This window comes from Salvelinus alpinus, chromosome 19 (assembly GCF_045679555.1).
Source record: "Salvelinus alpinus chromosome 19, SLU_Salpinus.1, whole genome shotgun sequence".
Taxonomy (NCBI): domain Eukaryota; kingdom Metazoa; phylum Chordata; class Actinopteri; order Salmoniformes; family Salmonidae; genus Salvelinus; species Salvelinus alpinus.
The window spans coordinates 48,325,392-48,339,442 of NC_092104.1; the positions used below are offsets into that span (position 1 = coordinate 48,325,392).

Below are 14,051 nucleotides of genomic sequence, written 5' to 3' on the forward strand. Positions count from 1 at the left end.
ATATATATTTTTACCCATCTACCAATAGGTGCCCTTCTATGCGGGGCATTGAAAAACCTCCGGTGGTCTTTGTGGTTGAATCCGTGTTTGAAATTCACTGCTGGAATGAGAGACCTTACAGATAATTGTATGTGTGGGGTACAGAGATGCGGTAGTCATTCATGCAACTTATTTTGTTACTTGTTAAGAACATTTTTACTCCTGAACTTATTTAAGCTTGCCATAACAAAGAGGTTGAATACTTATTGACTCAAGACATTTCAGCTTTTCATTTTTTATTTTTTTGTAAAAATCTGAAAAACACTTTGGAATTGGGGTGTTGTGTGTAGACCAGTGACAAAAAAATCTACATTTTATCCATTTGAAATTCAGGCTGTAACACAACAAAATAGGGGGAAAAGCCAAGGGATGTGAATACTTTCTAAATGGACCGTATATTATGAAGTATTTTAACAGATTATATTTGTATATATTATGAAGGAGTATGTGACTGTTTTCTCTGCTCAACTGTGCCAATGAGGTTATCCAAGGCTAACCACAGAGAAAGAAAACAAAAATGTGTCCTGCCTTGAAGTACAGTATTACAGGTAATAAAACCGGACAGACAATGATTGTGTAGGACTCTCCAATAAACTATCGGTAAGTAAATCATCCATTAGTATCACATTGGGCTATGCATCGAGTTCAAAGGCAGCATGAGTTTAGAATGATGATTTCACACTCCTGTTAGCCAATCCCAATTTGGTTCCAGAGGTAACGGTCGGTAACCCCAAAAGGACATGCAGTGAGGTCAGTAGTTCACTGTACTGGGCTACACAGCCTAGCTCTAGCACAAAACGCACAACGCTCTACATAGGGATCTGTCTCATCTGTTTTGTTGATGGTTTCTTCTATCAACAAACAAAAGAAACACGAAAGTGACCATGCAAATAAACCTGACAATTGATTCAAGATGAGTTATAGACATTATATTGCAAGAAGACTGTTTTGTAGATATTTCATTATATGTGTCAGAGAGGTTGCTGCAAATATGAGGATTGGGGAGGGCTGCAGGAGCTATACCCTAAGAGGGTAACATCACAATTACTCACAGCGCTGGCCTTGAGCAAAAATACTCAACTCTATGAATAGTGTGAACTTAGAGTGCTCTTTCAAATCCAAAATGTAACATTTGCACATAGATGAGAACATAACAGTAAAATGTATGTTTACCTTTGAAGCAGTATGCTCCCAGCTGGGTGATGGGTTCTGGGAAGCCAGTCTGGTTCCTGTAGCGATACATGGTCCTGACGCCCAGCAGACCGCCGCCACACTGCATTCTGGGTACCGCGACGGGGTGGCGAGCGCTGCCGTCGGCCAGCCAGCCGTAGTCACACCTGTCCAGACCCTGTCTCCAGGCGGAGTGGAGCTGACCCGGCGACGCCAGGACAGCGTTCCTGTTCTCACACTCCTCCTTCGCCTCCTCAAACGTCATCTTATAGGTCACAGGTGCGTAGTACACCTCACCTGCAACAAATAGGGGTTACATGTAAAAGACGACTTTCTAGTGACTGAGGATCAGGATGTTTTCATAAAAAGTCTATGTTTGCCATGACTGATTTAGTGTGCTGAAATACTGAACTGTTACTGCTTACACTAACAATAGTGGTATCACTAAGTTATACCTACATTTGAGTTCAGTCCTCACTATTATAAGAATTTGGATTTACCTTTTCAGAAACGTGTATGTGACAGTGCTTCAATATATCCAGTCGATATGGATATGGGGGAATGACTTATCATTCCAATTTGACCATGGTATCAGTTGCATAGAGATATAGACCCATAATTACAACCTAGTGTCAATGCTGTGGAAGGCTCTGGGCCCAAACGTTCTCCCACTAATTCGTTTGGGACTACAGTACAGCATTCATTCCATTATCCTGAGGTGGGCTAGCAATGCTGACTATGTGTTTGCACTCACAAAGACAGTCTGTCTATCATGCCATTAGGTCCCCCACAGTGGGTGTGGCAGTCCACAGTTAATGTAGTCAAATTAATCTTTCAAAACGTAGGTTTCCCGCTAAATGAAGATGACAACACTTATTGGCTGTGTTCTTAACTTGGACAACATAATCAAACACGTCAGAACAGACACCATACTTGAGCAACTACATCTGCTCCTCAGCTGGCCCCCGTCACACTCCATAAAGATCAATACCACTAATACACCACCGTTACACATGCCAATGATATTATCGTACTCCTCGCTGACTGATCCAATGATCCAGAATGACACCCCCTTAGCCATATGACCCTCAACCTGATGTGGTGGGGGATATATGTGGGCTAAATGTTGCATAGCCCAAATATCTTTCGCCTCACGCCTGCACTCTTAGAAAACAAGGGTTCCAGAAGGGTTTTTCAGCTGTCCCCATAGGAGAACCCTTTTTGGTTCAAGGTAGAACCCTTTTCCAAAGAGGGTTCTACCTGGAACCAAAAGGGTTCTTCTACCTAGTACCAAAAAGGCTTCTAACAAGGTTTCTCCTATCGAGACCTACTAAGAACCCTTTTCAGTTCTAGGAAGCACTTTTCTTTCTAAACGTGTGCCTTCAGTTCAGTGGCGTGAGGAGTGATGTTAGAGCTTAGAAACGAGCAATGGGGCACGCTGCAACTGAGGTTCAATTTGTCATCAGGCTCAGCATGGAGGATACACAAAGAGATGACAAAGTGCATTGGCAGCTCTGAAGCTTTTCCTTTATGGTGCCAGCAGCTTTTAAAGCTCCCATTATCACATCGTTTCTGGTGTCTTTTTTTAGAGCCTTTTAGAGCCTGGTCCAATGTTGAGAGACTGACAGCTTGCCTCTGTTGATCGCTGTGATTGTCAGGGAAAAAACGTTTGGCACTTTGCTGATTGTCAAAGTTACATAGAGTTACTGTTCCTTTCACTCATTTCTATTTACATACCCCAAAATATGTTATAAACGGTCAACAAAACAAGAAGTAGCCCAGTAAATATTTGGAGAGGAAATGCCTCACCAGGTGCATTTACTTGCTTACATTAAAATACCAGACAAAGACCTAATTTGTACATTGTCACCTCTTTCCATCTCCAGGTGTATAAAAATTCACTTCTCCCCTAACTAGCATCAGTGTACTCAGCACCTATGCGTGGGTCAATTGGATGTGCTGATCCTGCATAGAATTTAATTGTATGTATCACCAGGCCACTACGTCCCACATTATTTTCTCTTACCATTCAGCTTGTCCACATAACAGTACACATCATAGGTCTCTGTGGCCTTTCGGGGTCCATATGTCCTCACCCCAGGCTTCCTCTGCAGGTTTCCATAGCAGCCAGGTCTCGGTCTAGTGATTGGGTATCTAAACATGCAAAGAAAAGAAAAGATAATTTAATTGATCTGTAACCGGAAATTTCACTGTGTCAGTCAACCTATAACCTCACACCATAAAATGATGACAAAGACAAAAGGGACTGCATTGTGAGTTAGAATACAGCTGGAAATGTCACTGGCTTGAACAATCTCAGTACACGTGCAGTTCACATTCAGGCCAATGACAACTATGGCAGAGTGGGTAAACCAAGCAGTTTTATACTTTAGGCCCTGTAAAAACCAGTTACCAGTAGCCTGGGAGCCAGTCCTTTTCTCATTAAACCAAAGATGTCTACTTTGTCTTTGACACAAATGGACTAGAATATATAATTGATGGTCATCTTTATTTTTAGGGGGTAGATCAGCTTAGTACTCAAGATATATTGTAGCTTCCATCAATTGAATCGTCATTTCCAATCCCTAATATAAAAAAATATATTTATATACATATCTTTTTAAAATATATTTTCCTTTATTATTTTCCCCTAACCCTACCACCCCTCCGCTAATTGGAGTAAACGAATGGACAACAACACTTAGGCTTCTACTTCCAGCTTAAACATACTATATACATTTATGGACACAATGTATTTTAAAATAGTTATCTTTTGTTTGTTTTAATCCCATCCTTCAGCTACCATCAACCCCTCCCATCTATCTATGAAGACCATCCAGTTGTATTTTCTATTTTGCCATATATTTTTAACTGTGCTGTTTATCAAATATTCTGAACCTATATACATTTTACGGACACAGTATATTTTTTTATTAGTAATCTTCTTGGTTTTTAATCCCACCCTTCAACTCCACAACCCCTCCCATCTATCTCGTAACACCATCCGTTTTTGATTTGTATTTGACATATATTTTTCAGCTGTGATGTTTCACAAAAGTTCTGAGCCTTTCTGTTCTCATAGTTTCTACATATTGTAAATTAAAGATAAACATATTTGCTAAAAGTGTTATTATATTATTGATCGATTGACTATGACTTTTCACATCACCCAGAAGTGTTATCTGCAGAGTTATCTCCAGGTAAATGTTGCACTTCTTCAACCATTCCTGGACCTGCGACCAAAAACAAGCTACATATGGACAGTACCAAAACAAATGATCTAATAATTTGGTCTCTTCGCAGCAAAATCTGCAAAGCTGGGACGGTTGTATCCCCCATATATATATATATAACATTCTATTGGTTCCAAGCATTTAGCATAATAATTTAAATTGAAAAATTATACGTTTTGAATCTGCCGTTGTTTTGCCTATCAGTTCATAAACCATGTGGCATGGAATCGGTACATCGAAAATCTCTTCCAAACTATTTTGCAATATATATTGCACAGCTGTCAATTTTTTGGTCCTTAAATGAAACTGGTATACTTTTTAATTCATCACCATTTTGTTTCACCAATTTTGGTCTTTATTTCAAGGCCAAAAGAGAAGTTCCTTACTTTTTCCCCTTTCTACTTGCCTCTTCCATTTTTTGCAGTAATGCTGCAATTAGTTGGTTGTAATTTTGGGTAGAACAGACATTTCCATATATTTTTGTTAGCTGCGTGTGTGACATAACTCCACCGGTCCTATTTATGATATAATTGAATGTTTATTTATCAATTTGTATTTTTGAGCTTAACCACAATATTTGTTTTATTATTTGTTCTGTCTTTTCTGGTGGATTAAATTGAAATCGCAACCACCTTTCAATTTCTTGTTTTAGAAATAGAGATATTTTGGAGATTATTTCATTTTCTTACCTAACTGACAGATCTGCGATCCAACCTGCATCACAGTGGTCAAATCCGTCCTCATACGCTGATTTCAGCTGGTCAGGCGTGGCAATGGAGGCTCCTACGGTTTGGCAGGCCTGGACAGCACTCTCATAGTTCATGGTGTACCTGCTGGTGCTTGCCCGGTAGTGAAACACAACACCTGGGAATAAACACATACATACATAAAGACAAATTAGGTCCTGTGTAAAAAAAGTTAAAGAGTACAACTGAATCAGGGGTAATGTCTAAAGTCTTGGTCACGTTGGCAGTTTGAAGTGACTCAAATCAAAATTTTTGCATATCCAATTCGAATCTGTTCTTTTTCCTGCAGTCTGAACAGCCAAAAATAGGATATTTCAAGCCACATTTCAAACCACCTTCGTAGATGGTTTGAAGTCAGATACAAATCGTATTCCGTCCATGGCAGGCATTGTTGTCAGCTTAGCTTGCTACATAACTTCTGAGATATCAGCCTGCACTACTGCCCACTCACTCGCCATTACTGTGACAACTAGCGTAGCCATGCCAGCAAATGACTTCTCTCTGAACACACACAAATCCCGATTTGGCCACTTGTAACTTGCCGATTGTACAGTCAGTATTCCCAAACGGATTTGAAAAACGAAAATAATTTGAGCATTAAGGCCTGCAGTGTGAACAAGGCTAAATAGCACACGTGAAATAAATCAAGGTCTACATTTCTTGTGATGATACAGTATATTACAATTTGGTGGAAGATTACTAGAATCCTCTGCAATGACCACAAGATAACTCTGGATGATTTAAAGACGATGCCATGGCCCTGACTTCCCATTTTTGTGAAAGTAGACTGACTGATGCCTTGATTATAATTGAAGACAGTTGGCGAGATGAGCGGTTGGGTCTCTGTGAAAGCCAAAGCTATCCCATATCAACCCATGCCTGTTTTCAACATATCCCAAATTTGAGCTATGTCTCCCAGATGAAGTAACTCCCGAAATAAAGATGGGGGAATAGAGGCTTATTAAGTTAAGATTTACACCACAGTTCGCTACACAGTTAAATGATAGTGCAGCGGTAATCAGCGGTAATCAGTCTGGTAATATGAGGCTACGGTGCAGATGGCATAGCTTTGGAACTGTTCTATCCAACTTGAAACATAGACTATAAACAGCAAGATTCAGCTTTTATGGTAACACCTTTTCGATGACTGACCGTAACGTGTTTGTCTTTACTCTGATCATGCAGTTTTCCTGATGAGAAGACTCAACGAGCCTATCCACTACCTACTGTTTACAATCAGAAACTGCCTTAGAGGAGATACATCTCTAGTGAGAATGTGTGCCTATAGCACAAAATGCAGGAAACCCCTAGTCTACAGTCAACACGTTCTCCTTCATATCATCTTTACTGATTGGCACACTGAGGGAAAGTGCTTTTGATTTGTCACTAAAACGTATCCGCCACCGCCCACTACATTCAAAGCTTGGCTCATTAACTTCAGAAGTATTAATATTTTTTCCAACATGAACTAACCAGGGTGTCAATGTGCCTAGAAGATTTTTGCTCCAGCATAAGCGGATGAGCAGAGAAACTGACTATACTTATAATTGTAAATGTTTTGAGGGTGGATTAAGTAAGCATCAGCAAAACCGTTATGCCAAATATAAGCGTCATACCAACAACAACAAAAATTCCATAGCACACAAGACTGAACTGGGCATACTATTATAAAGTTAACCTTCACTCGACCTCTTATACATTTTAGAGAGGTGTAAATAACAGCGGTGAAAAGAGGCAGAAAAAAAACCAGATGACACCAACCGTTGACATTGAGGTTGACCGTGTCCTGCGTGTCCTCGATGCCGTACATGACCTCACAGCGGTAGGTGCCGGCATCGCTGGCTCGGAGCTTCACCATGGTCAGAGAAGAATCCCCCACATCCTCTGGGTGGCTGGGCACCGACACACGGTTCCTGTAGGTGGAGCCTATTTTAATCTTGCCATTTTGGGCCACCAGCACTGTGGATTCCTTTTCTCCATCCATTTTGGTCCATTTGATGCGCAGGTAGTCGGTGCTGGGGGTGGTGCCATTGGCGTTGGTGGCAGGCATGGTAGTGGGTATGGTGGAGAAGTGGCACGGCAAAACTACCTTCCCCGAGAGGGAGCCACTCACGGGCCTCGTCATGGTTAATGTGTTGGAGACTGGGAAACAAAGTACAAAAAGTCTAGGTAAGGCAGTCAAAATAGATAGGTTACTGAGCAAGTGCATGTTTTTTCACAATCAATGGAATCAGAGAATAACAATGTTAGCTGTGGCACAGTATCAGCATGGGTGATACTGGACAACAACAACACACAATATATTGATTCAAGGTTGTCCACATTGACCACACTACCTATGTTTTTATTCTATGTGTTTATGTAGTCTGTGGCAAGATCTTAATAAAAAGTAAAACATTCTATTCAAAGTTCAAATCAGTCTTTAAAGATGTTTAATTAGTCAAGTGGGTAACGCTTTACATTAAGTTGCCCCTATTACTATGTAACTACACAGTAATAACTGTAGTAACGACAATGTAATTACAAGGTAACAAGGTTGTAGTGCTATCAGTTATTACGCAATTGGAACAAGGAATGTGTAATTACAAATCCACTTGCTTGTATTACCATTGAATCCACATGTAAACAGGCTCCTGAAGGGATCTATCCCCAAGCCATAAGACTGCTAAATAGCTTACAAAATGGCTTCACAGTTTGATCCTTGTATTTATTTAAATGTTTGCACTGTCTCTATGCACACTAATAGGCCTCTACGCGCTCACGCACACTGACACTCCAACACACACATAACATTGTTATGGGAATTTTATGAATAATGACTAAATATGGTATACATTTAATGCAGATCTGTTATATTTAATGCAGAATTGTAACAAACAGAATTCTAACCAGTCTGATAAATTCATGTTTCTACACTTAAAAGAATAAGTGTTAAACAGACACATTTAGACAGACAACTTGTGACCATTGTGAAACTGGTAGCAGGATGAAAGTCTCCCCACCCAGGGAGGGGGAGAAACCATTGGACTTGCAGCAGATTGTGAAACATAAGACATATGTATGTGTTGGCAGTTTGTCATTTGTCAGAGAGGAGGGACAAGACCTCTGATAACCAGGTGGTGAATCGCATCTCTGCATGTCTGGCAGACATATCAGTGTGGATGACGGATCACCACCTCAAGCTGAACCTCGGCAAGACGGAGCTGCTCTTCCTCCCGGGGAAGGACTGCCCGTTCCATGATCTCGCCATCACGGTTGACAACTCCATTGTGTCCTCCTCCCAGAGTGCTAAGAACCTTGGCGTGATCCTGGACAACACCCTGTCGTTCTCAACTAACATCAAGGCGGTGACCCGTTCCTGTAGGTTCATGCTCTACAACATTCGCAGAGTACGACCCTGCCTCACGCAGGAAGCGGCGCAGGTCCTAATCCAGGCACTTGTCATCTCCCGTCTGGATTACTGCAACTCGCTGTTGGCTGGGCTCCCTGCCTGTGCCATTAAACCCCTACAACTCATCCAGAACGCCGCAGCCCGTCTGGTGTTCAACTTTCCCAAGTTCTCTCACGTCACCCCGCTCCTCCGCTCTCTCCACTGGCTTCCAGTTGAAGCTCGCATCCGCTACAAGACCATGGTGCTTGCCTACGGAGCTGTGAGGGGAACGGCACCTCCGTACCTTCAGGCTCTGATCAGGCCCTACACCCAAACAAGGGCACTGCGTTCATCCACCTCTGGCCTGCTCGCCTCCCTACCTCTGAGGAAGTACAGTTCCCGCTCAGCCCAGTCAAAACTGTTCGCTGCTCTGGCACCCCAATGGTGGAACAAACTCCCTCACGACGCCAGGTCAGCGGAGTCAATCACCACCTTCCGGAGACACCTGAAACCCCACCTCTTTAAGGAATACCTAGGATAGGATAAAGTAATCCTTCTAACCCCCCCCCCCCTTAAAAGAGTTAGATGCACTATTGTAAAGTGGTTGTTCCACTGGATATCATAAGGTGAATGCACCAATTTGTAAGTCGCTCTGGATAAGAGCGTCTGCTAAATGACTTAAATGTAAATGTTAAATGTAAGACGTGTAAGACGTGATGACGTAATGTGTGATATATAAGTCAATGTATGTTGTAATAAGTTTCAGAGCTCTCAGAATAAACGGAACTGACTATTTTTAAACTGGTCTTCGTCTGTTTCACTTCCCCAGAACCTTACACACTCTGGGTGCAGACTGAATGTTTTAATTGAATTGGTTAATGAATATATAGGAATCAAAATTCCTCCAACAATTTGGTCCTCCGAGCCGGATCTAAATACCTGTCCCTGTCATCTGAAGGTAACAAGCCGAGAAACCGTGCACGGGCGGGACACAGTTCCGTAAGATAAAGCCCTGTCTCCTGACATTGGAGCTCTATAACAGGCCGGTATCCACCTCAGGTTGACAGGAACGGTGACTAGATCCAACCGACATCGCTTTTCCCAGTCTGCAAGACCAGGTCAGTAGCCGTTTATTCTTGAATTTGGGGGGAATGATTTAAGATATCTTTGATTTGATATTCTGAAAATGTTGAGATTTAATCAATGATAGGTGCTTAATTATTCTAGACAGATTCACTAGGTTTCTACTTTGTAGTTAAACCAAAATCGATAGGAAGGAAGGCAGGTCGGGAAAGACCTGAGGTAACGTGCGCTACCACAAATAAAAATAACGGAAGGAAGGAAGGGATATAGTAGGTGTTGTTAGATAGGACGGTCGTTTTGTACAAATAGGATAACAATAAATTCAAAAGACATACCTAAATAAAGTCAATACCTTAATGGTCTATCTGTATATGGGAAGTAGTCCGGGACTATAAGAAGTAGCGATAGTTATATTAAAATAGGTGGAGATATAAACTAGGCTTGGTGAGAAAGGAAGGTAATTCTATGTGAACGAGATAACTTAAACTATCCAATACTGAAAGAAATGAATATCCAAAATTAAGGAGAGGGAAACTTAATCTAGGGGAGTGAGATATTAACGTCGAAAGTCCCAAGGAACAATAGCTTATCATGAGCTTATAATTGTATACGGGTGAGATCTAATGTCCAATCAAAAGTCAATAGATAAAGTTTCCAGAAAGGAGAAACACACATTGAAAATTACATATACAGTGGGGAGAACAAGTATTTGATACACTGCCGATTTTGCAGGTTTTCCTACTTACAAAGCATGTAGAGGTCTGTAATTTTTATCATAGGTACACTTCAACTGTGAGAGACGGAATCTAAAACAAAAATCCAGAAAATCACATTGTATGATTTTTAAGTAATTAATTTGCATTATGATATATTTTGTAGTGACTTGGCGAAAGTTGGAAGCTGTGTTTTTCTGGATGAAACGGTCCAAATAAATTGACATTTTGGATATATATCGACGGAATTAATCGAACAAAAGGACCATTTGTGATGTTTATGGGACATATTGGAGTGCCAACAAAAGAGTTTCGTCAAAGGTAAGGCATGATTTATATTTTATTTCTGCGTTTTGTGTCGTGCTTGCAGTGTTGAATTATGCTACTCTCTTTGTTTACTGTTGTGCTATCATCAGATAATAGCATCTTATGCTTTCGCCGAAAAGCCTTTTTGAAATCTGACATGTTGGCTGGATTCACAACGAGTGTAACTTTAATTTGGTATCTTACATGTGTGATTTAATGACAGTTTGATTTTTATATCATGTTATTTGAATATGGCGCGCTGTATTTTCCCTGGCTATTGGCCGGTGGGACAAGGTATAGGTACAGTTGAAGTTTACCTATGATAAAACTTACAGACCTCTACATGCTTTGTAAGTAGGAAAACCTGAAAAATCGGCAGTGTATCCAATACTTGTTCTCCCCACTGTATGTGTTGGCAGTTTGTCATTTGTCAGAGAGGAGGAGGGACATGTAAGACGTGATGACGTAATGTGTGATATATAAGTCAATGTATGTTGAAATAAGTTTCAGAGCTCTCAGAATAAACAGAACTGACTTTTTTAAAACTGGTCTTCGTCTGTTTCACTTCCCCAGAACCTTACACACTCTGGGTGCAGACTGAATGTTTTAATGTTGAATATATAGGAATCAAAATTCCTCCAACAAACATGCACACACATTTATACTGATTCTACACACACACACACACACACACATACAATCTTCATTAACTCTGTATCTACCCTATTTATCATACATCCTGATGCCTAGTCACCTTACCCTGATACTGTAGATATCTACCTCTATCACTCCAGTATTCCTGCACATTGAAAATATGGTATTGGAACCGACCCTGTATATATCGTCTTACTCTCTCGTGTTCTTCTTATTTCTTATTTTTATTTGTCTTGTGTAGGGCTGTGGCGGTCACAAAATGATTGTCAAGCAAATAACTGTCAGTCTCATGGTAATTGACCGTTAATTAACATAAACACAATTAGCATCTCCTGGCATCCACACTGATGCAGACCTTTGGAACATCTACATGTTAAAAAGTCTAATAAATCCCTGTAATATAGCCTACACCTTCACAATAAATCCATTATTTATTTTAGGCAGGTCTAAAGAAGCATGATATGAAGAAAATGTAGTCTACTTCAGAAGAACCTAATAGCATATTTTTAGTTGTCCTTATGTTAGGTCCTGATCTGGCTAGTCCAAATGGCTGTTGGCTACACTAGTTCATTTAGCAGACAAGAATTGCTTAGAAATCCGTGGCATTATTTTATATTATTTTATAGTATGAAGAATACAATTGAACAAAGCTGAATGAAGTATAAATATTTTCTCTAAATGATTTAAGGGAGTGGGCACATGTGGTTATTCTGTGTTGAGTGGTTAACACATAAAAATGTACTCCTATACACTTAATTTCACTTAAGTTATTCATGTAACTTTAGTTGTTCTACAAACGTTGGGCTGTATGTTTAGATTTGTTATATATTGTAAGGTTGCATGATGCGACTCTAATGATGATTTGAAAAAAGTTACTTGAAAGGCGTGAGCTCTGCTTAGTTTTTTTGCGCAGGCTGTAAACACTTCATCAATCTTTCATTCACAATTTGACAAGAACTTGATAGTGCCTCGAATTTCACGGCGGCATCCCCTTTGTGGCCGTACAGCACAAAAATCCTTGCCTTTTGAAGCCAGTGGCCGTTGTGCACTTGGCCCGTAGTGCTGCGTTGTGCCCTTCTCCCTGAGTGCTGCACGCTCCTAAGCACCTCTCACTCACATGGCTCTCCATCACGTGATCAGGTCTTTCTCACAGGCTACAAGTGAAGACAGACACATAGGGGACGCAACTGCACACATCCTTATCTAATTCCGGGGTGCATATTGAAGATATTGGAAGAACTGTCCACATTTACTTTTTGTCAGCCAACAAGATGAGTAGGCCTAATGAACAGCAAAATCACTACCGTATGTCAATCTACTATCCCCGATAGTACAAGAGTTGACCTATTCTATTCTGTGCAAGAAATACATATTCCTTACATAGTCTGGGACATTTGTGGGATGCAATAGATCCCAAATTAATACAATCACTAGCATCAAAATACCTTTTTTACGCAATGTGGCTGAAGCAACAGATCAGAACATTTAGCTTAAAATGTTCATAAACTATCAGGATATGTCTTCACATTATAAGCGCAGCAATGCGCACATGGCAGTAGGCTATAAACACGAATGTTCAATTAGCGTGAAAACACCATTATCAAAAGTGACCGCAGATGCAGTTATGCATGTAATGCTTTTATTATAACAATGCATTTTTTATGGTGAAAATGATCTTCCCCAAACTTGAAACTCCCTGAACTGCCCGTCTGCCCAGCGGCGCCTGAACTGCCCGTCTGCCCAGCGGCGCCTGAACTGCCCGTCTGCCCAGCGGCGCCTGAACTGCCCGTCTGCCATACGCCGTCTGAACTGTCCGTCTGCCATGAGCCTGCAAAGCCGCCCGTCTGCCATGAGCCTGCAAAGCCGCCCGTCTGCCATGAGCCTACAGAGCCGTCCGCCAGACAGGAGCCGCTAGAGCCGTCCGCCAGACAGGAGCCGCTAGAGCCTTCCGCCAGACCGGATCAGCCAGAGCCTTCCGCCAGACCGGATCAGCCAGAGCCTTCCGCCAGACCGGATCAGCCAGAGCCTTCCGCCAGACCGGATCAGCCAGAGCCTTCCGCCAGACCGGATCAGCCAGAGCCTTCCGCCAGACCGGATCAGCCAGAGCCTTCCGCCAGACCGGATCAGCCAGAGCCTTCCGCCAGACCGGATCAGCCAGAGCCTTCCGCCAGCCATGACCGTCCAGAGCCGTCAGCGAGCCATGACCGTCCAGAGCCGTCAGCGAGCCATGACCGTCCAGAGCCGTCAGCGAGCCATGACCGTCCAGAGCCGTCAGCGAGCCATGACCGTCCAGAGCCGTCAGCGAGCCATGACCGTCCAGAGCCGTCAGCCAGCCATGACCGTCCAGAGCCGTCAACCAGCCAAGAGCGTCCAGAGCCAGCCAGCCAGGATCCGCCAGTCATTCTGGTGTTGCCCCTCATTCTGGTGTTGCCCCTCATTCTGGTGTTGCCCCTCATTCCGGTGTTGCCCCTCATTCCGGTGCTGCTCCTTATCCTGGAGATGCCCCTTAATTTAGGTGGGGTTATTTGGAGGGTGGTCATTGTGGGGAGGCTACAGAAGCTGGGATTGACTATGGTGGGGTGGGGATCTCGCCCTGAGCCTGAGCCACCACCGTGGTCAGATGCCCACCCAGGCCCTCCCCTAGACTTTGTGCTGGTGCGCCCGGAGTTCGCACCTTAAGGGGGGGGCTATGTCACGCCCTGGCCTTAGTATTCTTTGTTTTCTTTATTATTTTAGT

General features: G+C 42.2%; 1 protein-coding gene across 1 annotated transcript in view; it reads right to left on the bottom strand.

The window, feature by feature from the left end:
* LOC139545755 (brevican core protein-like) overlaps nt 1-14,051 on the bottom strand; it is a 71,126-nt gene that overhangs the window by 49,147 nt on the left and 7,928 nt on the right. Inside the window, exons 3-6 of the mRNA XM_071353881.1 lie at nt 6,950-7,330; nt 5,132-5,306; nt 3,236-3,363; nt 1,213-1,506 (exon numbers count right to left, since the gene is read on the bottom strand). Coding sequence (XP_071209982.1) covers nt 1,213-1,506; nt 3,236-3,363; nt 5,132-5,306; nt 6,950-7,330 — 978 coding nt within the window. The remainder of the gene's footprint in view (nt 1-1,212; nt 1,507-3,235; nt 3,364-5,131; nt 5,307-6,949; nt 7,331-14,051) is intronic.